Source organism: Marmota flaviventris, chromosome 8 (genome assembly GCF_047511675.1).
Source record: "Marmota flaviventris isolate mMarFla1 chromosome 8, mMarFla1.hap1, whole genome shotgun sequence".
NCBI classification, from domain to species: domain Eukaryota; kingdom Metazoa; phylum Chordata; class Mammalia; order Rodentia; family Sciuridae; genus Marmota; species Marmota flaviventris.
In genome coordinates, this window is record NC_092505.1 from 3,561,679 (window position 1) to 3,586,788 (window position 25,110).

The following is a 25,110-nucleotide window of genomic DNA, read 5'->3' on the forward strand; positions in this document are numbered from 1 at the left end:
AGAGAACAGAGAAGAAATAGTGACAGAAACCTCAGGGCTCGGGACACAGTGCCAGGCGGAGAGGGCTGCCCCAGGGCTGCCCAGCGTGACGCTGAGGCCGACCTTCCAGGGTGCTGTGGTGGAGTGGCACCTGGGGCCTCTGCCAGCCGCAAAGAAATCAGACTGGTGGCTGTGGGGACATCCAGAAGATGGACTTCCAGGTCCCTGTCAGCCAGGGAAGCTCCAGGGAGAATGTCCCCAGATCCAGGGAGTGGACCCAGGAAAGGAGACAGTGGGCAGGAACAGGCCCACAGCTAGGAAGCTGCGGAGGATGTGGGAAGGCGGCCCTGCTGCCCCTGCTCCACAGCATCTGCAGGGCCTCTGCACACAGGCACAACGTCCAGACCCACCCAGGCCCACCAGCCGGCACAGGACACGGGGCCTGCAGGAGACAGCTAAGCACACCCAGTACTGCGGCTTCCCTGTGCAGCAGAGCGTCATCGCACACGCACACAAAGCAGCAAGCAGAACTATGCACCAGAACCAAGCCAGCCCGAAACAAGCAGCAGACTTCAGAGGCGGGCTGGAGACGTGTGGCACACGTGTTGATGCCCAGAGGTTTTCAGAGTCACGCGTCCCACACTCTGACTTACCAGACCTGGGGGGATGCCAGGTGAGCATGCAAGCTCGTGCGTCCCGTGAACAAACGCTGGCCAAGGGGCAGCAGCAGAGGCCACAGGACAGCCAGAGAGTAGGCTGGAGATCTGCCTGTGGGTCTGGGGGCGGGACAGGGATTGACATACTGGGACGACAGGGGACCAAGCATCCCCAGCCCCATTCAGTTGAGTGTCAAGTCACCAAGAACCATGGGGGGATGGACGCCTGAGAAGCAGTCTCGTCAAACTGGGGTCTGGCTCGTCAACATCTCCCAATGCTGTGAGGTCCTGACATCGTTATTGCCCCAGGAGCCCCCAGTTCCCCTCGGGGGCGACCTCTTGACCATATGGTAGCTGCTGTTCCCTTGGTGTCCTCATCTTGAAGGGGGACAAGGTCAGTTAGGTCATCACTTAGGGTCAGTCCACCTGCAATGCCAGGTTTTAGATGGACCTCCGTAGTGGTGACCGCATCTGTGTGCAGAGCTGAGCGGGCTCCGCCCCGCAGTTTGATGTGGGGGGACAGATACAAAAGGAAGGCACCTTGGGCTGTGCGCTGGGTGTCTGCAGGCCCAGCGAGGAGTCCACACCTTGAGCAGATGCAGTGCTCAGTCCCTGACTGTGGCAGAGGCCCACTGTCTGGTGCCCGCTGTAGTCTAGGACATGTGCAACAGGACTCTAGAGTGCCCACTCTGCTCTCCTGGGCCACCATGGTGGCAGGGCCAGGTGGGGAAGCAGAGGCCAAGTAAGTGGTGTGTGGAGACGTCTGTGGGCAGAGCAGCGCCCGACCTGCGGCCTGGGAACCTGTACCAGGCCCGCCACGCCCCCGGCAGCTGGGTCTGCCCTCCTGGCGTGTGGCTCTGGCCGGGAAGGAAGGTGTGGCTCATACAGCTCCATCCTCTGAAGCTGACGAGAAGGCCGGAGAAGAAAAGGTGAACCCCGGCCGAGAGCAGCGCAGGGCCGGGGCGGCCCAGAAGGGAGCCCCTTCCTTTGGCGAGAAGAGGGCACTGTGTGCCGGGGAGTGGGGTCAGGAAGAGGGAAGCTACAGAATGGTCCATGCCAGGATCCCGAGTTCCAGCTTTGTGGGGTCGGCAGGCGACAGCTGGATTTGCCCTGGGCCCGCAGTGTTGCAAGTGTGCTGTCTGCACTGGACTGCCACAGTGGTTAGGTCGACCCAGGTGTGGCAGCGCTGGAGGAGGAGGGAGGAGGGGAGGAGGAGTCGGAGGACACTTGTGGCACTGATGGCCTAGAGTTTAAGCAGGTCCAAGGCACGCAGAGAGTCCAGTTAGCCTCTCGTGGTACAGAGGAGGAGACAGGCTGAGGGGGGCCATGGCCAGCTCAGGTGCTTCACTTCTAGCACGCGGCGGTAGCAGGTGTTCCTGGGCTCTGGCCACCAGTCCCCTTACAGCAGGACCCCAGAGCCCAGCTGTGGACTGTGGCTCCTCAGCTTGATAGTCAGTGTGCCTGGGAAGTGCCCTCTGCCCGGTTATGTTCAGAGGCTGTCATCCTGAGCAGAGTCTCTCAGATCTTGACCTTGGCCTGCAGGTATGCAGCACCCTCGGGACTGGGGTCTGAAGTGGCCTCTCAGAATGGCCGCAGAAGTCCTCTCTGCTTACCTGCTGACCTATCTCCTCTTTCAGAACTGTGCTGCACATGTTTTTGAAGATGGTTTGCTTGCTTCTTCCCTTAGTGATCCCTCCCTTCGTGTCTCTAGGCCTGTCACCACTGTGGCTGCCACGGAAGCTCCGGTGTGAGTAGTCACACAGGACATTTGCTTGAGGTCCACTCTTCCTGCCACACCAAGGGAGGCCCTGGTGTCCTGGCCTGTCCTGGTGCAGCGCACTTTAGACCTGGGCTGTGGGGGGTCTCCCCTAGGGGCCGTGGGAGCCCTTGCTGGCCCCACGGAGTCCCATCGAAGTTCTGGGTGGGGTCAGGGTTTACATTTCCAGGAAATTCCAGGCCACACTGGTCCTGCTGCCTCCTGGTTCGGGGTCCACAGTGAGCACAGCTGGGGAGGCAGGACTGGTGGTCAGACGACAGACGCTCATGCTTTCCGTCTATTTTCCTCCCTTTTGTGTGCACCAGAGCATCCTGTGACCTCACTGTGGGGGGCTTGTGGGCCAGATGCGGGACTGGACTCCCCCTTCTCCATCGGCACGTGTTGGGCAGGGGAGGGTGCCATTTTCCTAAAGGCAGATGTGCTGTCCCTGCACGCTGCCCGGGGAGGCTGTGGTCTCTGTCTTGGGCTGTGAAGAGCTGTTCAGAGAGGCCACCCTTTGGGGACCAGGTTACTGAGAGTGTTGTCCCCAAAGCTGTTCGATGAGCGCCATGTGAGCAGCGCCCGCCCTCCTGCTGTGTCTTGAAACTTCTCCTCCAGCAGCTCAGCCAGGTGTCCTCTCCCTGCAGCTCTACGGGGCACATGGAGGGCGGGGCTGTCTGAGGTGCAGGTCAGAGGCAGCTGCTGCCCCAGAAAGAGGCGGCCAGCCGGCCTCGGTGGACTCCGCGGGAACGAGTCCCTGCTCTCTCTGCTCCGGTGCTCACATCCTCAGGCTCTGTGCCCTGCTGGGGTCTGACTGCAGCCCTGGGTGGCCTCCCGAGACCTGCTGTTCCCATTACAGACGCTCCTGACCCAGGCAGAGCGGAGGGGAGGGGAGGGGTCCTGTGGCAGGTGTGTAGGTCCTTAGGCCCAGTGCCACAGGAGCCGCCGTCAGAGCAGCCCCCAGCCCACCGCGCGCATCTGCCTCCTTGTCTGTCATGGCTTGGATCTTAATGTCCCCTAAAACCCGTGTTGAAGGCGTGGTTCCAGCCAGAGGTGCTCATGCTTCACAGCTCAGTGTTGGTGTGCACATGCTCAGGGGCCCTGTGCGGTGATGGGAGGTACGCCGTGGCTGTCCCTGGCTGCTTACAGGAGACCTGGCAGCCCACCTCCTCAGCCTCGTGTCCGTGTAGCTGACTCCCTCTCATCATGGAGGGTTCTGCTCTGCTCCGTCCATGACCACACGTGTGCTCGGTGAACCCAAGTGTGCATCTGGGCTGCGTGTTGCCTGCTTTTCAGTCTCCCAGCTGCTGGGGCCGGTGGGCGGAGGGAGAGTGGGGTCAGCATCGGGAACCAGCATGCACACTCTCCTGATAAGAGGCCCAGCAGAGGCCCAGAGGGAAGGCGGGAGGGGTGCGAGGCCATGCGGGGGCGGGGGCCCTGCGCCCCGCTGCCCATCATGGAGGTGGTTTTAAGGTGGCCCCCAAAGGATAGGTGGGAAACAGAAGGGGCCAGATTTGACCAAGGTCTGCGTGGAGCAGGAGCGCCTCCGCGATGTCATGTGTAGGGAGTTTATGGGACACGAGGCACAAGGAGAGACAGGGAAACCAGCCGCATTAGACGTGACTGCTCCTGGGATGGAGGACGGAGGAGGGGCAGTGTGAAGGCTGGCAGCTGGTGTCTGTGTCACCAGTGGACACTGAGGCCTAAGGTGATGAGGTGGAGTCTGAGTCACGAGGACTCCTAGTCACAAGGCCCTTCCCATCCTCTGGGTTCATTAAAAACAGTGATTTTTTAAGTGAGGAAGTGTCCCAGAGACCTCCCCTGAGCGGTGCTACCCGCTGTTCCTTGCAGCACACAGACGTCCCTGCATGGGTCAGGGGAGGCCTTGCTGGGCTCTGTGTTTAAAAACGCTCTTCTGGCTGGGCACAGTGGCACAGGCCTGTAATCCCAGTGGCTTGGGAGGTGAGACAGGAGGGTTGCGAGTTCGAAGCCAGCCTCAGGAACTCAGTAAGCTGCTAAGCAGCTCAGTGAGACCCTGTCTCTAAATAAAGTACAAAATAGGGCTGGGATGGGGCTCAGTGGTCCAGTGCCCCTGGGTTCAATCCATGAAACCAAAAAAAACCAAAACCAAAAACGCTGGGTGGGGGAGCACATCAGTAATTGGTTGTCTTGTGTCCTGACAGGTGTGAAGATGGCGGAAGATGGCAGCGAAGAGATCATGTTCATCTGTAAGTGACTCGCAGACCCATCTGGGCCAGGAACACAGAGGGCCGGACACTTGCTGTCTGGGCAAAACCACTTCCATTAAAAACAAGAACACAGAAGTCTTTTCCTTTTAAACTGCTTGGAGGACGTGGCTCACTGCGCAGCAGTGCCCTGCCCGGGTGGGGTGTCCAGGGTCATCGTCCTCAGGACTCCTGGCAGGGTCGCGTTGCAGGGTAGCCCTCGATTCAAAAACAGAGTCCAGGGTTTAGAGACAGGGGCGCATGTTGGGTTGACAGGCAGGCCGGTGCTTGCCCGGCCTCCCACCATCCTCAGGACTTTCTGGCACCCTGCCCTTGGGAAGGTCCTGGTCTTGGCCTCCACAGAGGTGGTGTGGGACTGGGATGCAGAGCTGGAGCTCTTCTGGGGAGGGGCGTGGTGTCTGTGTAGGCTCTGTTTGGGGATTGCAAAGGGGAGCCGTGCTCTGCAGGGTCCCTGCGTCCTGGGCTTGTGGCTTCGGGTGTCTCCCTCCCTGTGCACTGTGCCCTCCGACACTCCGTGTCTGTTTGCAGGGTGTGAAGACTGTAGCCAGTACCATGACTCCGAGTGTCCTGAGCTGGGCCCAGTGGTCATGGTCAAGGACTCCTTCGTGCTGAGCAGGGCAAGGTGAGTGATGGCCTTGAGTTGCCTCATAGCCCTGTCTGTGGCGGGTCCTCTGTGGGGCGGGTGTCTATAGACAGGAGTGGGGAGCCAGAGGAGTGAGGCCTGTGCGAGTGTGAGTAGGGCGCTGGGCGAGCGCAGGAGGTAGAGGCCATGTCCCACGCAGTGGGATGTTCTGGGGGCCGGGCCACCTCTGGGCGGGCTGCATTCTTTACGCCCTGAGCAGCAGTGGCCAAGCTGTGGGTCTGCTTCTGGGGTTTCCCCCGGGTTCTGGATCCAGACCTGCCCATTGACAGGTGCACACCACAGGCAAGGTGGCTGGGTGGCAGCCCGGGCAGGGAGGCCAGGCAATGAGGCCAGGCCACGGCAGCCCCTGGAAAAGCACCTGCAGGTGTGTGGAGGTGTCTGCGGCCACAGCTGCTCCCCATCCCTCACTGTGCAGGCCGCCCCTGGGGCCAGGGCAAGGGAGGCCATGCCAGGTCTGCCACGTGTAGCCCTGTGAACTTGGGCATGGTGTGTTCCTTCCCAAGACTCAGTCATCTCTGAAATGTAGAGAAGGTACGGCTAGGCTGTGGGCTTGTGGTCTCACCTGTGATGGTGCCAGGCACAGGTGAGGCTGAAACAATGGCTGTTGGCACGTCAGTGCAGTTTCTGGAAGCCCCCAGCTGCCCCACCCCAGCCCACTTATTTGTTTTGCTTCAGACAGACTTAGTGTATTCAAAACAAAGAAGTGAATATTTTTTGCCCAAAGCAGAGAGCTGATCAACTCTCCTCTTCCCCAAACCCTCAGGGCATTGCCCGTTGTCCAGGAGCATCCAGGGGGGACATTGGCCACACAGTCAGAGCCCCGGTGCTGGGCTCCTCATACCAGCCCAGCCCCCGCTTGCCCCCACGGGGTCTGTGCTTCTCTCCACTTGTGCTTTTGGCCACATCTTGGTCCAACCCTTGTCCCATGCCAAAGCCCCAGTTCATGTGGTCTTCTCCTCCAGCCCTGCCCTTGACCTTCTCGGTTAATTGAAAAGGCCACTTCAGTGCTCAGGAAGAGTACTGTTCTGTGATGTGCATGTACCGATGGGTAACAGCAGATCCCGCCACCTCGTACAGCTATGATGCACCAGTAAAAAACATGGTGGGAAAAAGGCCACATCTTCAGTGAGACAGCGGCCCGACCCCTTGGTACCCTATTCTGGTCCTTGGCATGCCCAACCCCTTTAAGTTCTTCCTCCCGCCCTTGAAGGCAACAACCCATCTTAATTGGGCTCCCTGTCTTTTGTGGGGTTCTTAACCATGTCCTTTGGTAAACATCGTGGGCACAGGCACATCTGCCTGGCCTGGAGGTGGTCTCTGGGTGACCAGGCCTGGGGGTCATTACGATCTGGCCGCAGTGCTGTGGAGCGGCTGAGGAGAGCTCTCCTGCTGCTATCTGGAGAGTCACCTCAGCACCTGGTGGTGGTCAGGGAGGAGCTCCCAGTCCCTGAGCTCTGCTGCTGCCCAGGGGGCAGGTAGGCAGAGCCTCCCAGGAGTCATGTCCTCTCACTTCCAGGTCTTCCCTGCCTTCCAACCTGGAGATCCGACGTCTGGAAGATGGGGCGGAAGGCGTGTTCGCCGTCACGCAGCTGGTCAAGCGGACACAGTTTGGCCCCTTCGAGTCCAGGAGGGTGGCCAAGTGGGAGAAGGAATCCGCATTTCCCCTGAAGGTGAAGCTGCTGCAGGAGTTTCAGGACTGAGGGCTTGTGACCGTTCCTGAGGGCACGGCCAGCGGGGGCTGCTGAGTCCAGTGATTCCAGACCTTGGAAACAGCCGGGGGATGTTGTATGGATTTGCAGGAAAAGCTCAGGCGAGGGGCGGGGTCTCCCTCAGTGAGGGACCATGGTCAACTAGAACGTAGGGGCCCTGCCCCTGTGGGATTGACTGGAACCAGAGCACGTGGGTTCCCCTGCCCGGCCTGCATCTGCTCACCAGGCTGTGGGCTCTTTCAGACCCAGGCCCTGAGCAGGAGGTCCCCTCGGGTCACGGGTAGAACTCGGGTATCCTGATGACACAGGGGCCGCCCACTGTGTCTCCTGCTTCCTTTGCCTATGGCCGCCCATCCGCCCCTTCCACGCGGTCTCCCTTTGACTGCACACCTAGGTCCCTGCACAGGTCCCGTGGGGCCCCTAGGCCTTGGGCATGATGCACCAGGCAGGCCCCTGAGACCCCGCTCCTGGCCGCACCCCAGGTGTTCCAGCAGGACGGCCACCCTGTGTGCTTCGACACCTCCAACGAGGATGACTGCAACTGGATGATGCTGGTGCGGCCGGCAGTGGAGCCCGGGCACCAGAACCTGACGGCCTTCCAGCACGGCAGTGACGTGTACTTCACCACCTCGCGGGACATCCCTGCTGGCGCTGAGTTGCGCGTGTGGTATGCGGCCTTCTACGCCAAGAAGATGGACAAGCCCATGCTGAAGCAGGCCTGCTCCAGCGTCCACGGTGGGTCCCGTGACCGTCTCCCAGCTCCTGTGGGTGGGGCGGGCCAGGCGGGTGGGTGGACAGAGGGTAGCACACACAGCGAGGCCTGCACACTGGGTCTGTGGACCTGCTTGCTGAGCTCAGGTGACGGGCAGGTGGAAGCTTCCGCTCCTTGGGATTCTTGCTGGTGAGGAGTGCCACCTCAGCCCCTCCAGGTAAATTGGGGCTCTTGGATAGGATAGGATAGGGGACAATGGCCATGCGCTTGGCCTCCCATGGTGACTTATCCCCCCAGTGCTGTGTGGGGAATTTATCCCTGAGGTCAGAGTGGTTCAGGAACGGGCTCAAGGTCAGTGTAATAGGTAAAGGAACCCCTACCGGAACCCCAAATCCAGCTGCAGTCTTGCTGCTCTGCCCCAAGTAGCAGCCTGCACCCTGCCTCGGGGACTGTGTGTGTGCACGTGCACATGTGTGCAGGTGTGAGTGCTATGCCTAGGCATGTGTCTTAGTGTGGGTGCATCTTAGGTATGCGTGGTACACAGACATGTGCACATCTGTGCAGGGGTGCCTAGGCATGAGCGTGTCTTTGTGTGTAGGTGCATAGGTGTGTGCATCTTAGGTGTGCAGGGGTACTTAGGTGTGTGTCTGTGTGTTGGTGCATACACAAGCATGTTTTAGTGTTGTGCATAGATGCATAGGTACACAGGTGTGTGTACAAGTTTGTATGTGCAAGGAAAGACTCGGCAGGTGCCATGCAAGTACCCTGTCTGCCCCGTGTGTCTGCTGGAGAAGCAGATCCACGGTTGTGGTGCTGGTCAGGTCTGGCGCATCTCCACCCCAGAAGCAGGGTGGGTGGGATTCCAGGTTGTCCTCCCCACATTGTGGGCGTGGGACCTCGTCATGTAACTTTAAGAGACCGTGTGAGATTATGGGAATTGGACATTCTGACCTGCAAAGCAGTGGTCTCCTACGGCTCTCAGGACCCCTGCCCAAGGGAGCTCAGGGTACCTGTTGTCATCGTGAGGAGTGGCTGCCCGCCAGGGGTGGACGCCGACTCTCCTTCTTACTCTAAAGTGAAGGGAGTCTCACTTGAGAATGGTCTTTCTTAGCACAGCCATGGCGTGACATAAGCAGCCACATGGGACAGTATTGTGTCCTGCTGGCTGGGGACGGCTGTGTGTCCTGCTGGCTGGGGACGGCCGTGTGTCCTGCTGGCTGGCGTGGCAAAGGTTTCGTGGAATGTGGCCTGGCACACGGCAGAGGAGTCAGGAGAGGCCTGTGGTTGTCCTGGGGCTGCCCTGAGAGTGCCCCATTCTGGGGAGCTGGGACGCAAGTGCACCCACTGCTCACTTTCTTCCTGAGGCCTTATAAGGGGTGCGCCTGGTCCCACAGGCTTTGGCCCCTGCAGAGGGTGGCTGTGACACCGCCTCTGCTCTCTGGTTCCTCACCTGTGAAACAGGGTCTGTGTGCACGAAGCTGAGACTTGAGACTGCAGCCTGGGCTGCTGCTGCTGGCACATCACTGTCATTGTCACCCGCCAGGGTCTGTTCTCCCAGCTGGGGCTCCGTGGACCCTGGCCGCTCACCTCTGCTCCTCTGTCTCAGCTGCAGGCACCCCCGAGCACAGCGGCCCCGTGGAGTCGGAGCGCAGCCCGTGGGCTTGCAAGGTGTGCTCCAGCGCCTTCCTCGAGCTGCAGCTCCTCAACGGTAAGGGCAGCCGCTGGCGGGTGGGGGACGGCCGCCAGTGGGGGGGCCGCGTCGCCCCCCCCCCCCATGCACACTACCTCTTCCCCGTGGCTCCCGGCCTGTCCCAGCTCTGTCCTGTCTGCCCCGTGTTCCCTCCTCAGGGCCGGCCAGCCCCCCACTGTCATGGCCACACAGCCGCCTGCTGAGGGGCTTGAGGTGGGCATGGGCCCCCCTGCTGTCCCTGCTCTGCTGCTTCCTCTGCAGGGTGCTTGTCTGCTCAGGCTGCCTTACCCGTCTAGTGGCCGGCCGGGGACAGGATGGGTTAGAGCCCTGTCCACAGGATGGCTGGGCTTGCGCAGGGTCGTCTTCACTCTTCTGCTTGGGGAGGACTTTTCCTCTTGCCTCCCGGGGACTCTCAGGACCTTGTATTCTCTGTGGGACGTGCTCAGAGGCGGGGCCTCGGAGGTGATTGTGAGGACGTGGCCCAGGCAGCTGCTGGACTGGGGGTGCAGGATGACCCCTGCTCCATCACCTGCGGTTGGGACGTGCTGGAACCTGTGAGGGGCTTCCTCCCAGACCGGAAGGGGCCACTCTTTAGTGGCCATCTCTTAGAGACAGATGCTGCTGGCTTTGGTGCCCGGGTCCTGTGTCCTGGGATGGCCTTTACCCTGGCCAGGGTGTATCGCACACTTGGGCAGTGAGAAGCCTCTGTGTTTGTTGCAAGGTGGGAGCAGCGAGCTGCTTCTGAGCTTCCTAGGAGTGCCATCTGAGATGGACAAGGTCCAGCTGCAGGGACTCTAGCAAGCAGGGGCAGCGCACCTGAGTGGAATGTGGTCACTCAGTTCATGAGCACTTCTTGTTTTATGCCCCCACTTTGGCGGTAGAGTTCTACCAGCACACATTGACTGAGGTCTCCAACAGCCTCTGAATGGCTCGGCACCCATTTGAGATGAGCATACTGAGGCCAGAGTGGACAATGACCTGCCAGGTCGTGCGGCAGCCCAGCCTGCCCCTGGCCCCTGCTGACCTCAGCCTACCCTACAGAACCCCCCACAGGATCACAGGCTTTCCTTTCTGCTGCAGCCTCTCTTGGGGTGTCCTGTGGACAACCTGATGGCCCAGGAGCTGAGGGTGGAGGGCCCTGTGTCACCGTGGACTGGCACTGAGGACAGGTCCAAGCCTGTGGTGAGCCAGTCTGCAGAGGATGGACCATGCATTTGCACCAGCAGTGCTGCCTTCTTGTCACAGGGAGCACGAGGACTCCGCGGCGCCACATGGCGCATGGCCACACCGTGCCAAAGCTGCCTTCCGCGGGGCAGTGTCTGGGAGGCTCACCTGTCTGACATGAGGAGGCTCAATTTTACAGCTTCAGGGCCCTGGAGGTTGGTTAACTTCCAAACCAACTTTGAACTTGAACTTCTGTGTTTCTCCTTCGCTGAACTTGGAGGAAGCGTGACTTCAGGCAGTTGGCTTGTGCACTTCAGGCCACTGTGCAGAGGGCCAGGACCCAGGGGCAGTTGTTAACTGGGGAAGTAGATGCTCTCGTCCTTTCCCCTGAGGGGCCAGCTGTCCTGGGTGCCACAGAGCCTGCTCATGCCTCAGGAGTCCACCAAGGCCCTGGCTGGGTGGGGAGCATCGGTGGGTGCACTAATTGAGTGCCCTCTGGAATCCTGTGGGAATGACGGGTCTATACAGAGTGGGGAGCGTGAGGCAGCAGGCCAGCCTGGAAGCCAGCAGGTGGGACGGTGACGTCTACCAAGCCAGCAGGAGCCACTGACACCGGCCAGGACCCAGGAAGCACATCCACTCCTGCCACAGCGCTCCAGAAGTGTGGGCAGCTGGGAGTGCCACGTGCCTGGAGGAGAGGACAGGGCAGTCACTGGGAGTCTGCCTGGCGTGCTCGCTGCCCCATTCCTCAGCTGCATCACTGCCCTGTCGGCCCAGCAGAAGGCCAAGGGTCCCCCTTCAGGAGGGGCCAGCACAGAGGAACACAAGACTGGGGACACCAGGAGTGGAACTGAGCCCCGGGGACTCGGCAAGTCTCAGTCCTGAAATGTGAGACCCTTTGCCTTCTCCCTCATGTCTTTCTCCAAAATAGAATCCTTCTCCCAGAACAGGGGCGGTCAGGGTTCATTCCAGGGAGGGAATCCCTAGGGAGAAACTGGCCAATCCGAAAGAAGAGATGGCTGTCCCCCACAACATGGCCACTCACCCCAACCATCCTGCAGGGAAGCCCAGCCACGCCCCCACGCACCCATCTGGAACATGAGTGTTGTGGACACTGAAGAAAGTCCAGTGCAAGAGAAGACCCCCAAACCACCCTTCAAAATGGCTTGTTCTGAGGAAACTGAAAACCAAGCCAAGTCCAGAACCCCAAGAGGTAGCAGTCGGTGAGGGGCAGACACTGCACCTGGAAGCCAGGACAGCAGGTGACGGGAGAGAACAGCTGTGGTCGCAGAGGACAGCATGGGGGAGTCTTCCAGGAGGAAGGGCATGGAGACAGCACGCCCTGAGAAGAGGTGAGAAGGCTGCAGGACCCGAGCCGCCCTGCATGGCCAGGGGCGGTCAGGGGAAGGGGAGGGCAGAGGACATGCCCAGAGCCTGAGGACTGGGTTCCACGCTGGAGGGGCCAGCGGCACCTGATGAATGAAAACTTGAGATTAGAAGAAGAGCCTGAGAGAGAGACAGAGAGGGCAAATGACACATGACACAGAATCCAAATGGCGTCACCCTGCTTTGCCCCAGATGAAAACACTTTCCCAGCCAGGTGTTGCTTACAGGTTAGGTTTGAACAAGGGCATTTTCACACGGGGCAGGGGTTTCAATTTGAACCCCTGTGTCATTGACCCCCGGAAGCTGGAGGATGGACCACTGGAAAAAGAGGGCCTCTGTCCAGACAGGAGGACACCTTCCCACTGGCTGCTGCTCCAGCAACAGACCTCGCTTGCTGGTGCTTGAATGGGAAGGGGCAGGTCCAGGTCGTTAAGGCAGCAGGATCCCCAGGAAGGGTGAGAAGGAGCGACGCCCACCGTAGGGCTGTTGCAGCAGACCCCTGGGCTCAGGCGCCGCCACCCACACTGGCACTGAGCTCCAGCCAAACTCTGCAGCCTGGACAGCAGACGCCTGCTCCGACCTGCCAGGAAACACGTCCCGGGGCTGCTGCTTCCTCACTGCCCCAGAGCCAGGCCGCAGACCTGCAGAGGTCCGGGAGGGGGTTCCTGGGAAGGTGGGGCACAGATGGGGAGATGTCGCAGAGCACAGGAAAGGTGTCTGACAGATGGCCAGAAGTTGTCACAAATGCCTGCCACACCTGGGTGCAAGGGGGAGAGGAAGCCCTCATCTCCCAGCCCCCGGCCCTCTGCCAACTGAGCCTGTGTCTCCCAGTCCATGTGGAACTCATAGGTGCTTAACAATGAGCTTCATCCTCAGCCCTTTTTCATATTTTATCTAAAGATACGGTCTCACTGAATTGCTTAGGGCCTCACTAAGTTGCTAAGGTTGGCTTTGAACCCATGATCCTCCTGCCTCAGCCTCCTGAGTCACTGAGATCATAGGTGTGCCACAGTGCCTGTCTTATGGACCTGAGTTCGCGTCTCCCAGCCCCTGGGCCCTGAGTGCACTAAGAGCCTGTCCCACGGCCACAGCCCGGCGTGCCTCTGATTCAGCGTGTGCCCACGCTCTGGCTGTCAGCTCCCTCTGTGTGTTGGGCAGAGGCGTCGTCTCCCTTGCTGGGCACCTGCCTCCCCGTGTTTTCAGTCAGGTGGGCGCGTCGACCACTTGTCCTGCTGGTTGTCTGTGTGACATTGGCTGTGTCTTTCTTGTTGTCCTTCCTACACTGGACCTGGGTTTGGGGGCTGCTTCTCCTGCAAGGTTCCTCTAAATACTGAACCAACGAGGAGAAATAGCCTCTTGAGCCTGTGCCCATGGTGAATAGTTCAGGTTTTCCATGGGAAGAACTCATCTTTGGCACGAGTTTGCAGAGGGGCCTCCATTCTGCATGTGCCCGGTCCCCTCGTCCCCTGGCCACTCCCTCCTCCTCCTTTCTGTGCCCGGCAGCTCAGCTCCTCTGAGCCACTTGCCTTCCATTTGCCATGGTGGCCGCCTTGGCCTTGAGTGCCATTCCTGGCTGCCGTTTCCTGTGCTCTCTGTGATCTGTCCACTGCACTCTCCCAGGCTTTCCCAAGTTGAAAACAGAGCAAAGCCCTTTTGCTTTGATGTAGTATTTTTAAAGAAAATTTTATTATGGGTTGAGTTTTTCTTAATCGTCTTCTTCAGATGCTACCTTTTTAGTAAGTACCACTTATTCACTGCAGAAAAACTAAAAATAAAAATAAGAAAATAAAACTAAAATAAATAGAAAATAAAAATGAGCTTAGAGGTGTTACCTGTACTTGCATCACAGAAGAGGGCGCCCTGTGCGTGTGTTCTGTGCCGGTGTCTGCGTGTGCTTTCATGGTGTGCAAAGCTGCCTTTGTGGTGAACCTGCCCTGCCTTCCTCACGTGGTTTACAAATTGGGCATCCCTCCTCTGAAAATCCAAAATCTGAAAGGCTGTGACGTTCTGAAACCCCAAGTCCACAGTCCTCCTGAGTCTGAAAAGCTCCGGCCGTGGGCACGTCGGAGAAGGGAGGCTTGGCCTGGCTGTGTTGGGTGCAGTGGCATGGGGTCTTCGTTTCCCGTGCCGAGGGCCCACTGTGGGAACAGGACGGGGCAGGGCGGGCACACTGCTCCTAACTGCTGCTCCCTCCTGCAGAGCATCTCCTGGGCCACCTGGAGCAAGCGAAAGGCCTTCCTGCCGGCAGCCAGCATGAGGCAGCCCCAGAGAAGGAGCCTCAGCCGCCCCGGGTGCAGCCCCCTGCAGTGCCGGAGAGTGCCAGCGTCCAGAGCAGGGCCACCAAAGACCAGAAGAAAAAGCCTCGAAGGGGGAGAAAACCCAAAGCATCAAAGCCGGAGCAGCCTCTGGTCATCGTGGAGGACAAAGAGCCAGCAGGTGAGAGCCATGCTGGCTGACGGGTGGCCTGGGACCACTCACCTGTTCCCCTCCACACAGAGGCCATGTGGGAGCCCGCCCCGACCCCTCAGCCCTGTGAAATGCAGTTTCCCCGTGACGCATCGTACACAAAAGGGTTATGGAGCCTGACAACCCAGCATACCGTGTGACCCGTCCTGCCATCAGGACAGAGGACACTCCCACCTCCCAGCACTCCCCTGTGGTCTTGGGCATGGATTAGGCTGCCCGTGCCAGGACTCCCAGCTTCTCACAGGAGCGTCCAGGCGTGAGGCTTGTCCATCAGGTCTGTCAGTGTCCGTCTCCTGAGCACTGCCAGCATCTGGCCCATTGTGCGGATGCCCACAGTTTGCTCACCCACTCCTGTGCGTGGCCTCTGGGGCCGGCCCTGGTGGAGCTCATCGTGCGGGCCTCACTTCCTGTGTGTTCAGCCTCCACAGAGCTCGGCCCTGCAGTCCTCGCGTGGCCTCTGCCCGAGCTGCTGGCTGAGCAGAGCCCCAGTGGCCTCATGCCTGAGGACAGGGCATGTGGTCAGAGGCCAGCCCCTCCCACCCACACCACTGGACTGGACTTTCTTCTGACTCTTTGGGCGGCCCCGGGGTTTCTTGTGAACGAGGAAAGTCCTGGAGTTGGAGGAGCTCTGCGAGTGGTCTTCGCTCTCCCTGTCCTCCCCGCCCGGCCCAGCTGGTTTAGAAGTGACAGAGGAGGAACAGTTTGCTCTCCCGGGCGGGTGGAGAAGATGGGAAGGGGCAGAGGGGTGTGCCACTGGTGTGTCACTCGTGGCTGGAGAGGTGTGCCGGCACGTGGCCGTGGTCTTTCTAGGTTTCATCCATCCTGTCCTGGCCTGGGCCTGTCACTGTGGGCATTTGACATTTGACTCTTTCACAGAATGGTTACTTGCTTTTTGAACATTCTCAAGGTGGTGTATCTAATTCTAAAAGTTCTACATTTGTCTGAACTAGCTTATAAATTAAAAGATTCCATTACCTGTACAGAATGTGTTGGAGAGGCAAGTAACGGTACAGCGATGTAGCTTTAAAACAGAGCCACCATTGACGAAGCTCCCTGGGTCCAGGAGCTGTTCTGTCTCTCTGTACTGGGAAGGCACAAGCGTGGGGCTCCGAGTGAGCCCACTTCTCTTCCTTTCTGAAGTTCAACAAATGGGTCCACCATTATAGCCCTCTGCTGTCATAAAGAACACACGCTCCTGGAATAGACGGGCTTTGTCCCCGTCCAGGGAATGACATGGCTTGTCATGTCCCCTTTGCACAGAGCAAGTGGCCGAGATCATCACCGAGGTCCCACCAGACGAGCCTGTGAGCGCAACTCCCGATGAGCGGATGGTGGAGCTGGTTTTGGGAAAGCTGGCTCCTCACACACACGACGGCAGCACCGTGCCAAAGTAAGTCCTGCCTGGACGCTGCAGCCTCGGGGGGAGCGCCCCGTGGCTACCCGCCCAGGGAGCCCCATGAGTGGGCACGAGCTGCCCTCAGAGCCCTGCATGCCTGGGAAGCATCAGAATGTTCTGGAGCTCAGGAGCTTACTGGTCATCCACTGTGGGAAGTTGAGGCTTTTTTTGTGGTGACAAAGTGCACGTGACATGAAACGCACCCCTCTGGCCGTTTTAAGTGCTCAGCTGGAGGTGCAGGTGTTCTGTGGCCATCACCGCCATCCATCTACAGAACCTCCTGTCCCCCACAACGAAACCCTGACCCCATCCAACGTGACTCCCGTCTCCCCTGCTGCTGGCACCCGCAGTGGCCCGGTCCACATAAGTAGCCTGCAGTGGTCGTCCCCTGGACCTAGCCTGCTGTTCTGCAGGTCTGTCCATGATGTCGCATGTTGGCCCGCCTCCTCTGTAAGGCATGAGAGCACCCCAATGAGGAGTGCCTCACTCCATCTCTGCGTCTCTGGCTCCTGTGACTAGGACCAAGAGGGACACTGGAACACAGGTGGTACAGTCCAGGCTCCACCCGAGCTCCGGGCTGTCTGATGGAAGTGTGTCTGTCACAGGGCACCTGGCGGTGCTGCCTGAGGTCCAGGCCTTGCCTGTGAGCTGCCTGGAGCTGCGGTGGCGCGGCCCTGCCCTCCTCTCTGGCAGTCTCGGTCTCGGGCAGGTGTTGGTGGGAGGCCCCTCCAAGGTGACGGCAACCTGGACTCGTGCTCTCTGGGCGCTGAGTCTCCACCTGTCTCGACTGGGCAGGTTCACACACCATCAGAGCAGCACCATCGCCCTCAAGAGGAGCCTGGTTCTGTCCAGCAGACACGGCATCCGGCGGAAGCTGGCGAGGCAGCTGGGGGAGCACAAGCGGGTGCACCAGTGTGGCATCTGCAGCAAGGTCTTCCAGAACAGCAGCAACCTGAGCAGGCACGTGCGCTCCCACGGTGAGTGCCAGGCCGCGTCCCGCCGCACGGGCCCACTGAGCTTCCCACGCACCTGGGCCGTCAGCGGAGCAGGCGGCCTGCCTGGTGAGTGCCTGAAGCAGTGACCTGGTTCCTTCGGTTCCTCAGGTGACAAGCTGTTTAAGTGTGAAGAATGTGCAAAGCTGTTCAGCCGCAAGGAGAGCCTGAAGCAGCACGTCTCCTACAAGCACAGCAGGAACGAGGTGGGTGGACTGGTAGCCTGGGGAACAGGCTGTAAGGAGCTGAGCCTCCTGGAGTCCTGCTGCACCCTGTCCTCCGGCCCTGGCCTCCACCAGCTGCCCAGCCTGGTAGATGTCGGCGGGGCATGGGGAGGAGTGGTGGGTGCTTGGAGTTTGGTTTCCCAGCATGGTTCTCCCTCTAGGGCAGCTGGACAGCCCCTAGGTGGAGTAGGAGAGAAGGGCTGTGGCATAGCCAGCCCAGGAGGGAGTGGTCTGGCCCCACGTGCGGGCCTCCCTTTCTGACTTGTCTCCTCAACCAGGTGGACGGCGAGTACCGGTACCGCTGTGGCACCTGTGGGAAGACCTTCCGCATGGAGAGCGCGCTGGAGTTTCACAACTGTCGGACAGGTGAGGCTGCGCAGGGCTGTCCCATCCCATGTGGCCCGTGCTCAGCAGGGCAGAGGCTGAGCCTCAGAAGCGAGGCCGTGCTGAGCAGCGAGCAGCCAGCTGGACCTCCCGCTCCTTCTGCCTGGGTGCAGTCGCCACTTACTCTGGAGATAGGTCAGAAGTGCTCGTGCCAGAGAGGGTGTGTGTCCTTTCCTGTGCTCCTGGGACCCCTGTCTAAGGCCACCGTGGAGCAGGGCCCCCGAGAGAAACGGGAAGCTGGGGACAGGGCTTGGGAAGAGAGGGCCCTGCGCCTGTGGGACAGTTTTCCACCCGTTGTCTCGCCTGTGTCCCTGCTGGCACCCAGCAGAGGGCTTTGCTGCCTCCCTGCCAGGTCACTTGGTTCTGAGCCTGCTCTGTCTACCAGTCCCCAAAAGGAGAGTGAAACCGCGTAATTGTCGTGAGAGGCTGGAAGCTCTGTGCTCCGCGGAGCCTGTGCTGGGGAGGCGGCCTCCCTGGCGGGACACCTCAGGCTGTGCTCACAGCAGCCATGAAGCGTGAACGTAGAGGCATGTCCGTGAGGAGGGAAGCACGCTGTGGGGCCAGCGGGCACCTGTCCTGCCTGGCTGCACCCCACTGGGTGGGGGAGCCCTGCTTCTCCCAGTTGCCCCAGTGGAGGCCCAAGTAGTGGGCAGACCAGAGGGAGCCGGAGGGAGGGTCACTGTTGCTTTGTGTTCTCCCTCTCTCTAGGACTCATAGCAAACCCGGGAGAGGGGGGGACCAGTGGCAATCGGCTTAGAGACCTACCAGGTTAGCCCTCAACCCCACCTGTTCTTGTTGGTCGTGCTGTCCGTCCGCGCCTCCGTTTGAGCCCTCGCCGGGGTGCTGGCCAGCCGCCGTGTCTCTGAGCCCTGTGGCCCCTGCTGCCCAGCCGGGCTGTCCTTCCTGTGTCTGCCACTCTTCCCCATTTGTCTGTCTGTGTGTTTCTTCTGTTTTGAAGACTCTGCTTTGAGACCGTGGCCTGTCCCCTCTGCCTGGGCCCAGGACGCCTTCCTTGCTGCGTCAGGCTGAGCAGGGCAGCGGGGCCGTGTTCTCTGGGCCTTCGCAGCTGGAGCATTCTTGTCTGGGGCAGGTGCAGCCTCCAGAAGCTTCCGGGTGAACGTCCAGCGTGCTGCTTCCTGACTCAAAGCCCCCTTCTCAGGTGTGCCCAGGGCCTGGCAGGCCTCAGCCTCATGTCCCTGCTCTGCACGCACCGGGCAGGCAGACAAGCCAGTCTCACTCTGCTACTGGCCAGTCAGGCCTAGGAAAGAGACGCTGCCCTCTTCTAACTGTTTTTCTGCACCCGAGTGAAGCAAGGTGACCAGAGCAGTAGCAGATACCTGCCAGCTCAGAGTTCCGCTGAGCCCGACCTTGTCTCTGTGGGCTGTGTAGAAAGGGCAGGGCAGCTGGGCAGCGGGCAGCTCTCCTCCTTGGAGGCTCTGTTTCCAAGGTTCGAGCCAAGGCTGAAATGGAAGGCCGCCTGTGGTCTGCTCATCTGCACGACTCGTGCCCTTGGCCTTCTGGGGTGCTGCCCTAGGGGAACGCACGTCCTCCCACCATTGAGCTCAGATTTGTCCAGTGAGGGAAAGTCTGAAGACGTGGTTGGCAGGCTTTTCACAAGCTGCCCAGCAGGCCCACCTTTGTGTCCTCCTGGGTCCCCTGGGTCCCTGTGTCCCTGTGCTGTGCCTGGTGTTGCTGTCTTCTCTGTGTTCACTGCTGTCTTTGACCTGAAGAGGGTGCTAGGGAGCAGCAGAGGAGCACGTCCTGTCCTCAGGCACAGGGGGACCCTCATTCTCTGAGAGGGTGGCTCCCAGCAGTCCACGTCCCCTCAGTGCACCCTTCCCGGGCCCCAGGCGTTGTCCTCAGTGCTGCATTTATTACCTCATGAGTGTGGCCTCCCTGGCAGTGGGGTCGTTGGGGCAGGGATGGTTGTTGGGACACGGAGCCTGTCTGGGTTCCATGTGTGGGGGTCAGGAGGCGGAGTCCAGACGGCTCTGCCCCAGCTCTGCCCTCACTGAGCACAGGCCACTGTGGGCTCAGGGGATGGTTTGAAGTGGGGGTCTCTTTCCAAAGCTGGGACAGAGAATGCTGTAGCCCAGCGCAGCACTGTTGGTGTCCCAGGGTGCCAGGCCCCCAGATTAGTGAGCCCTCTGCTGAAAGAGGCTTACCTGGGCTGCTCAGCACCTGTCATAAAGAAGGCTCCCCTGGGCTGCTCAGCAGGCCCAGGTGTGGGGGAGTCTTTGGTAATTTAATGGAACAACCTACAAATGTGACTCACAAAGTCTCACAGCAGCGGGTCCCTAGCGGACCCATCCTGAGGATGCACATTTAGGAAGTGAGTGGAAGGTAACTTGCACCACTGAGGAGTGCATTGCTGAGTCACCTGCAGTACCAGGTATCGCGGAGTCGCGGTAGATGAACCAGGTAGAACTCCGAGCACCCTTGGAAACGATGGTGAAAATGCTGCGTGTCACGGGCACACGCATCCTGCAGGGGGTGCATGAGTGTGCACGTGTAGCAGGCCCCGAAGGGGGCAAAGCTTTCCAGTATTGGGCCACAAAGAAACCACGCATCGCCTCGAGAAGGACCAGCTTAACCATGAAAGTGATGGCGGGGAAGGGAGGCTGCGTGGTGTCCTCCTGACAGCTTCTCCTGGCCCGGGTGGCGGAGGCCTCATGCAGGGCCTGCAGCCCGGCTGTCCTGCTGGGCATGGAGCCCACAGAGACACTGCTGTCCCCACTGCCCCCTCCCCTCGGCTCCCAAGCCAGAGGGCTTGTCCTCGTGCCTTTACCTGCTGGAGTGGGAGTGAGGCTGCGTGACCCTGGGTGCGTGTGGTCTTCCCTCCCTAGGTGCACGCTGGAGCCACCTGAGTGAAGCTAAGGACGTCCTGGCCAGCAGGCCTCAACTGCAGGGGCAGGGGCAGTGTCTGAGGCATCTCGGGCGTCACAGCCGCCTGGGGCCAGCGGGAATGCAGCATCTAGTGGGTAGAGGCCAGGGTGTCACTCTGCATCCCCAGGGCCCAGGGCAGGTGACCCAGCTCAGACGTCATCCCTGAGAGCACCTGGGTCCATGGTGGCTCCAGTGCAGCAGGCAGGGCCAGCACAGGGGGCAGCAGAGCACAGCGGCTCTTCCTGGGCCTCAGGGGCGTGCCTGGCAACACAGACTGTGTGGGAATTGGTCAGTGGGCTGGAGCCTGGTGCGTCACTCTGGACAAGGGAGATGACCCCTGTGTCACACACCTGTGTACCCGCGTCGGGTCCACTGCGTCGCAGCATAGGGAGGAGGGCAGCTCTGCAGGGCTCGCTGACAGGAGCCGGGGCCCTGTACGTGGAGGGAGGGAGGGTGCTATGGGACAGAGATGGCATGGAGCAGCTCAGGAGCTGAGGGGTAGGACCTGCTGTTTGATGGGCTACCTTCAAGAAGGGACTAGATTTAGGACCCAGGGCACAGGGTGTGGGTATCGCTGGGGGCTTGGAGAGTGTGGGGAGTGTGTGTTGGGGTGATCTGTCTACTAAAGAGAGACCTAGAACTAGGAGGCAGTTTGCGGACAGTGCAGAACTCTGAGGCGCTGTGTGGTGGGGACGGAGCCTGTGGAGGGTGCCATGGGGGGCAGGTGGGCTGAGCCTCGAGGGCGAGGACAGCCCCCTGGGGTCTGAGTGGTACAGGTGGACGAGCTGAGGGCGCAGGCTGGGGGGCTCGAGTTTTGGGGAAGGAGGAGGGCTGTGGGGCGCACGCGCTCACCGTGTGCCCGGCGTGGAGAGGCCCGCGTGCTGGCAGGCTCCTGCCCCAGCCCTGCCCTTCTCTAGCACCAAGACACACGCTGAGCCTGGCCAGGAGTTACTCACCCGGAGCCTGTGTGTGTGTTTGCTCTCTGGACAGATGACAAGACGTTCCAATGTGAGATGTGTTTCAGATTCTTCTCCACCAACAGCAACCTCTCCAAGCACAAGAAGAAGCACGGGGACAAGAAGTTCGCCTGCGAGGTCTGCAGCAAGATGTTCTACCGCAAGGACGTCATGCTGGACCACCAAAGGCGGCACCTGGAAGGTGGGCCGCAGGCACCCGGGAGGGAGGGCTGGGGGCCACGGCGGCGTCCTGCCGCCTCCAGGGAAGCAGTTAGGCAGTGCCCAGAAATGCCCGCTGCCTGCCTCGTGGCTCCCCAGGCCCGGCCAGCACGTAGAGCCCAAGGGGTGGGGGTGGTGTTGTGAGCGCTCGGGAGGAGCCTGGGAGAGACTCCGAGGACCCTCGTGCGTAGGGTCTAACGCCAAGTGGTCAGTAGAAGAATTTCCTTAAAGGTTTTTATAACGTTGTGCGACACTACTTCCAGTGGGACAGCAGGTCAGAGGAGCTGGCTGTCAGGCGCACGGCGGGCTCTCAGCAGAGTGCAGCGCAGAGAGCTGCTGGGCGCCGTTGGGGGGCCACAACCGTCCCTCGTTCCTCACGCTCTGTGCCTTCGTGGTCACCAGCACAACTGGCCTGGGGCTGTCCGTCCTCACAGAGGGCTCGAAGAGCCAGAGAAGGGCCCGTCCACAGGGCCCGTCTGGACCCTGGAGGCAGCAGCAGGGTGAATGGGACCCAGGGAGCTGGGCTGGGGGCGAGCAGTCGCCCAGCCGCCGCAGGCCTAGGAAGAGCCCTGTGCGTCGTGCAGCTGCTGCTGGTTGGGGGACCCCGGGTGACCCGAGGGCTCCGAGGCCTGACCCAGGACGTCGCGTGTTTTCACTGTTTCCGCTCCAGCAGTCCTGGGGCAGCTGCCCTCGTGAGCAGAGCTCACTGACGCTTGGAGCGTCACAGAGAACCGCAGCCACGCACTCGTGAGGGGGCCAGGGTGAAGCCGCGGCTGCTGTGCTCTGTGACTCGCCTGTGTCCTTCTGTGCCCCGGGCCCTTACAAACAAGGCTGGGCTGCAGCCCACGGGGTCTTCAGCAGGCCCTCCCTGCGCTGCTCCATAGAGACCCGCAGCCGGCCTCCGGGGCGCTTCACAGCTGCGCGCGCTCTCTCCGCGGGGACCGTGACCCCCTCCCCAGGTCCATGTCTGGCTGCACCAGACCCTGCTCAACCAGCTCCCAGCACGGCACAGCACAGAGCAAGTGCCGGCAGCTGTCTGCCACTGTGGTCCCTGTCAGAGGCCCCTTGTCCCCATGTCCAGGTGGCTGGGCTGCAGCCATAACTCACACCTCCCCCAGACCCCGTTTCTGTGGCGTCTGCTCGTGGCCTTGAGGCCATTCTGTGGTGCTTCCTTCATCTAGACCACACCCTGCCTCAGCCCCCGCGTGGCACCTTTGTGCCCTGGAGCCTTCTGGACTCTGCCTGATGCATACGCGCTGGCTCTGCCCACGGCTCAAGACCTGAGGACCTAAGGACGTGTTTCTCTCTGGTTGAGAAATGACCTGTTTCACATGAGCTCTGACTTGAATTTCATGTTGTTTTGAACCCCTGGGCTCCAGCTGCTCTCCTGCTCCAGCCGCCCAGATACTGGGACCTCAATTAAATGTCACAGTGCCTCTGAAAGTCTGTTTTGTTGATTCTTTAATACTGGGTGTTGAATCCGGTGTGCTTTACCACTGAGCTACATCCCCAGCCTTTTTTAATTTTTTATTTTGAGATGGGGTCTTGCTAAGTTGCCTAGGGCCTCACTAAGTTACTAAGGCTGGCCTCAAACTTAAATCCTCCTGCCTCGGCCTCCCAAATTGCTGAGATAAACAGGCATGTGCTACCATACCTGGCAAAAAAGTCTGTTTTAACCCTGGTCTTGAAAACTTTTCCTTAAAACCAGAGATTTTGTTACCTGCTGACTTTTTATTCTGATCCTGATTTGACTGATTTTAGTTGGAAGACATGAAAGTTAGTATCTTTTTAATAAAAAAATGAAAGTCTGCCTGCTTACAGCCATCTGCAGGACTCGCTCGGCCTCGAGCTTTCGATCAGGTGCTGGCACAAGAGCACCGCAGCTGTGTGCTGAGGCCCGGCGCTGGGTGCCCAAGCTCTGCAGCCTTGGGTGCGAGGCCCTTGCCAGTCCCGTGGGCAGCACACCACTCTTCCTTCCCCAGGAGCTGCTGTTTGCTGCTGGTGCCCCGGTGGGTAGGCAGCTGGTCCGTCCTCTGAGGACATTCCAGCGCGCTGTCCAGCTGGGAGGGCCGGCCGTGCTGCACCCCACCTACTGCTTGTGTGCTCACTCTGCCTGGTGGGGGTTTCGGGGATTTCAGGAGTGCGGCGGGTGAAGAGAGAGGACTTGGAGGCTGGCGGGGAAAGCCTGGTGCGCTACAAGAAGGAGCCCTCCGGATGCCCGGTGTGTGGCAAGGTAATGCCTGCGAGGGGCATGGGGCCGTGAGGGCGGGCGGGCTTCCTGACTACGGCCCAGGGCTGCCTGGCCCGAGCACCTCGGGGAGTTTTGAGGGCGGCGGCTGCTGCTCGGGTCTAACAGCTGTCCTCTCACCCCACACCTGCCGCTCGGTCTCTGCCACCGAGGATGGCTTTCCAGTGAACGTGCTGAGGCCGCACTTGTCCCTCCGTAGCCCTTCCCCGCTGCGGTGAGCTTCGCCCGCGCTGCTCTGTGGCTCCCACTCCTTAGATCTCGTCCTGGTGGTAGGACCTGGCCCCGGGCACCAAAGGAAGTGGGAGGTCACAGAGCTTTATGTGGCCTGTCCTGCTGGTCTCCCCTGCCCAGAAAAGGCAGGCCACCTTTTCTAAGGGAGAGATGAGCCATTCTTGGTGACCACTCCTGAGGCAGGGCTACAGATGACCCTCCATGGTGATGGCTGTGGTTAGCTTTCTGTTGCTGTGACCAAAATACCTGATAAGAACAACTTAGAAGAAGAAAGGTTGGTTTGGGGCTCGCAGTTTCAGAGGTCTCAGCCCATAGATGCTGACTCCACTGCTGGGCCCAGGAGAGGCGGGACATCATGGCGGAAGGGCCCAGTGAGGAAAGCCGCTGGGTTCTTGGCAGGTTGGGAGCAGAGGGGCCAGTGACCCCCCAGCCACGCCCCACCTGTCTGCAGTTGCCAGCGGTTCCAGGCTGGGCTGGACTTCTTGGGTCACAGCCTTCACAGTGCAGCCTCTTTACCTCTGCACTTTCCTGCATCAGCAGGAGCTTTGGGGACACCTGACATCCAGACAGCAAGTGACAGCCTCCATATGAGCAGTCCCCCCGTGCCCAGAGTGGCTGCTCTGGTGTGACCTGGTGTCTAGGGACGTGCGTCTGCTGCTCAGAACCCATCCTGCTGGCTGCCACCGCCGTGCGGGCTGCGGTGGAGGCACGGCCCATTTCTTGCAGATGAGAACCTGGTTTGGAGAAGGGTGCTGCCGCTTGTGTTGGCCGCAGTGTCCACTCCCTGGGTGTTGCCGACTCTTCCTCAGAGGACTCGTGTCCTCACAGCATCCAGGCAGGTGCCGCAGTGGAGCTGCCCAGAGAAGTTCCCACATGGCACCGCTGTCACCCAGTGGTCTTGGGAGTCACCAAGAGGAGGGGGCGTTCCTGGACCTGTCACACCACATGGCTCACGTGAAGCACCTGGTGCTGGCTCCTGCGGCAGTGTCACATGCCAGGTGCCCCAGCCCCGGGGACACAGGTCTCTTCACACTGGCGGTCCCTGCCTGCCAACATGTGGCACCAGTGCTAGATCTTTTGACCTTTTCAGGGAAAAATGGAAATCCATGTTTTTATATGAGATTTTCTGATATTTTTTTTAAACCTCAGAGCAAGACAAAGCTCATG

General features: G+C 60.3%; 1 protein-coding gene across 6 annotated transcripts in view; it reads left to right on the forward strand.

The window, feature by feature from the left end:
• Prdm15 (PR/SET domain 15) overlaps positions 1-25,110 on the forward strand; it is a 46,141-nt gene that overhangs the window by 4,921 nt on the left and 16,110 nt on the right. For 3 of the 6 annotated variants that reach the window (XM_071615015.1, XM_071615016.1, XM_071615017.1), the window contains exons 2-14: positions 4,575-4,619; positions 5,166-5,259; positions 6,797-6,950; positions 7,472-7,724; positions 9,308-9,409; positions 14,141-14,377; positions 15,668-15,797; positions 16,599-16,780; positions 16,907-17,001; positions 17,298-17,385; positions 18,112-18,171; positions 21,280-21,447; positions 23,603-23,697. In XM_071615015.1, coding sequence (XP_071471116.1) covers positions 4,583-4,619; positions 5,166-5,259; positions 6,797-6,950; positions 7,472-7,724; positions 9,308-9,409; positions 14,141-14,377; positions 15,668-15,797; positions 16,599-16,780; positions 16,907-17,001; positions 17,298-17,385; positions 18,112-18,171; positions 21,280-21,447; positions 23,603-23,697 — 1,695 coding nt within the window. In that variant the 5' untranslated portion in view covers positions 4,575-4,582. Of the gene's footprint in view, positions 1-82; positions 653-4,574; positions 4,620-5,165; positions 5,260-6,796; positions 6,951-7,471; positions 7,725-9,307; positions 9,410-14,140; positions 14,378-15,667; positions 15,798-16,598; positions 16,781-16,906; positions 17,002-17,297; positions 17,386-18,111; positions 18,172-21,279; positions 21,448-23,602; positions 23,698-25,110 lie in introns of those variants that run through there. The other 3 variants (XM_027929130.2, XM_071615014.1, XM_071615018.1) reach the window with 3 other exon arrangements.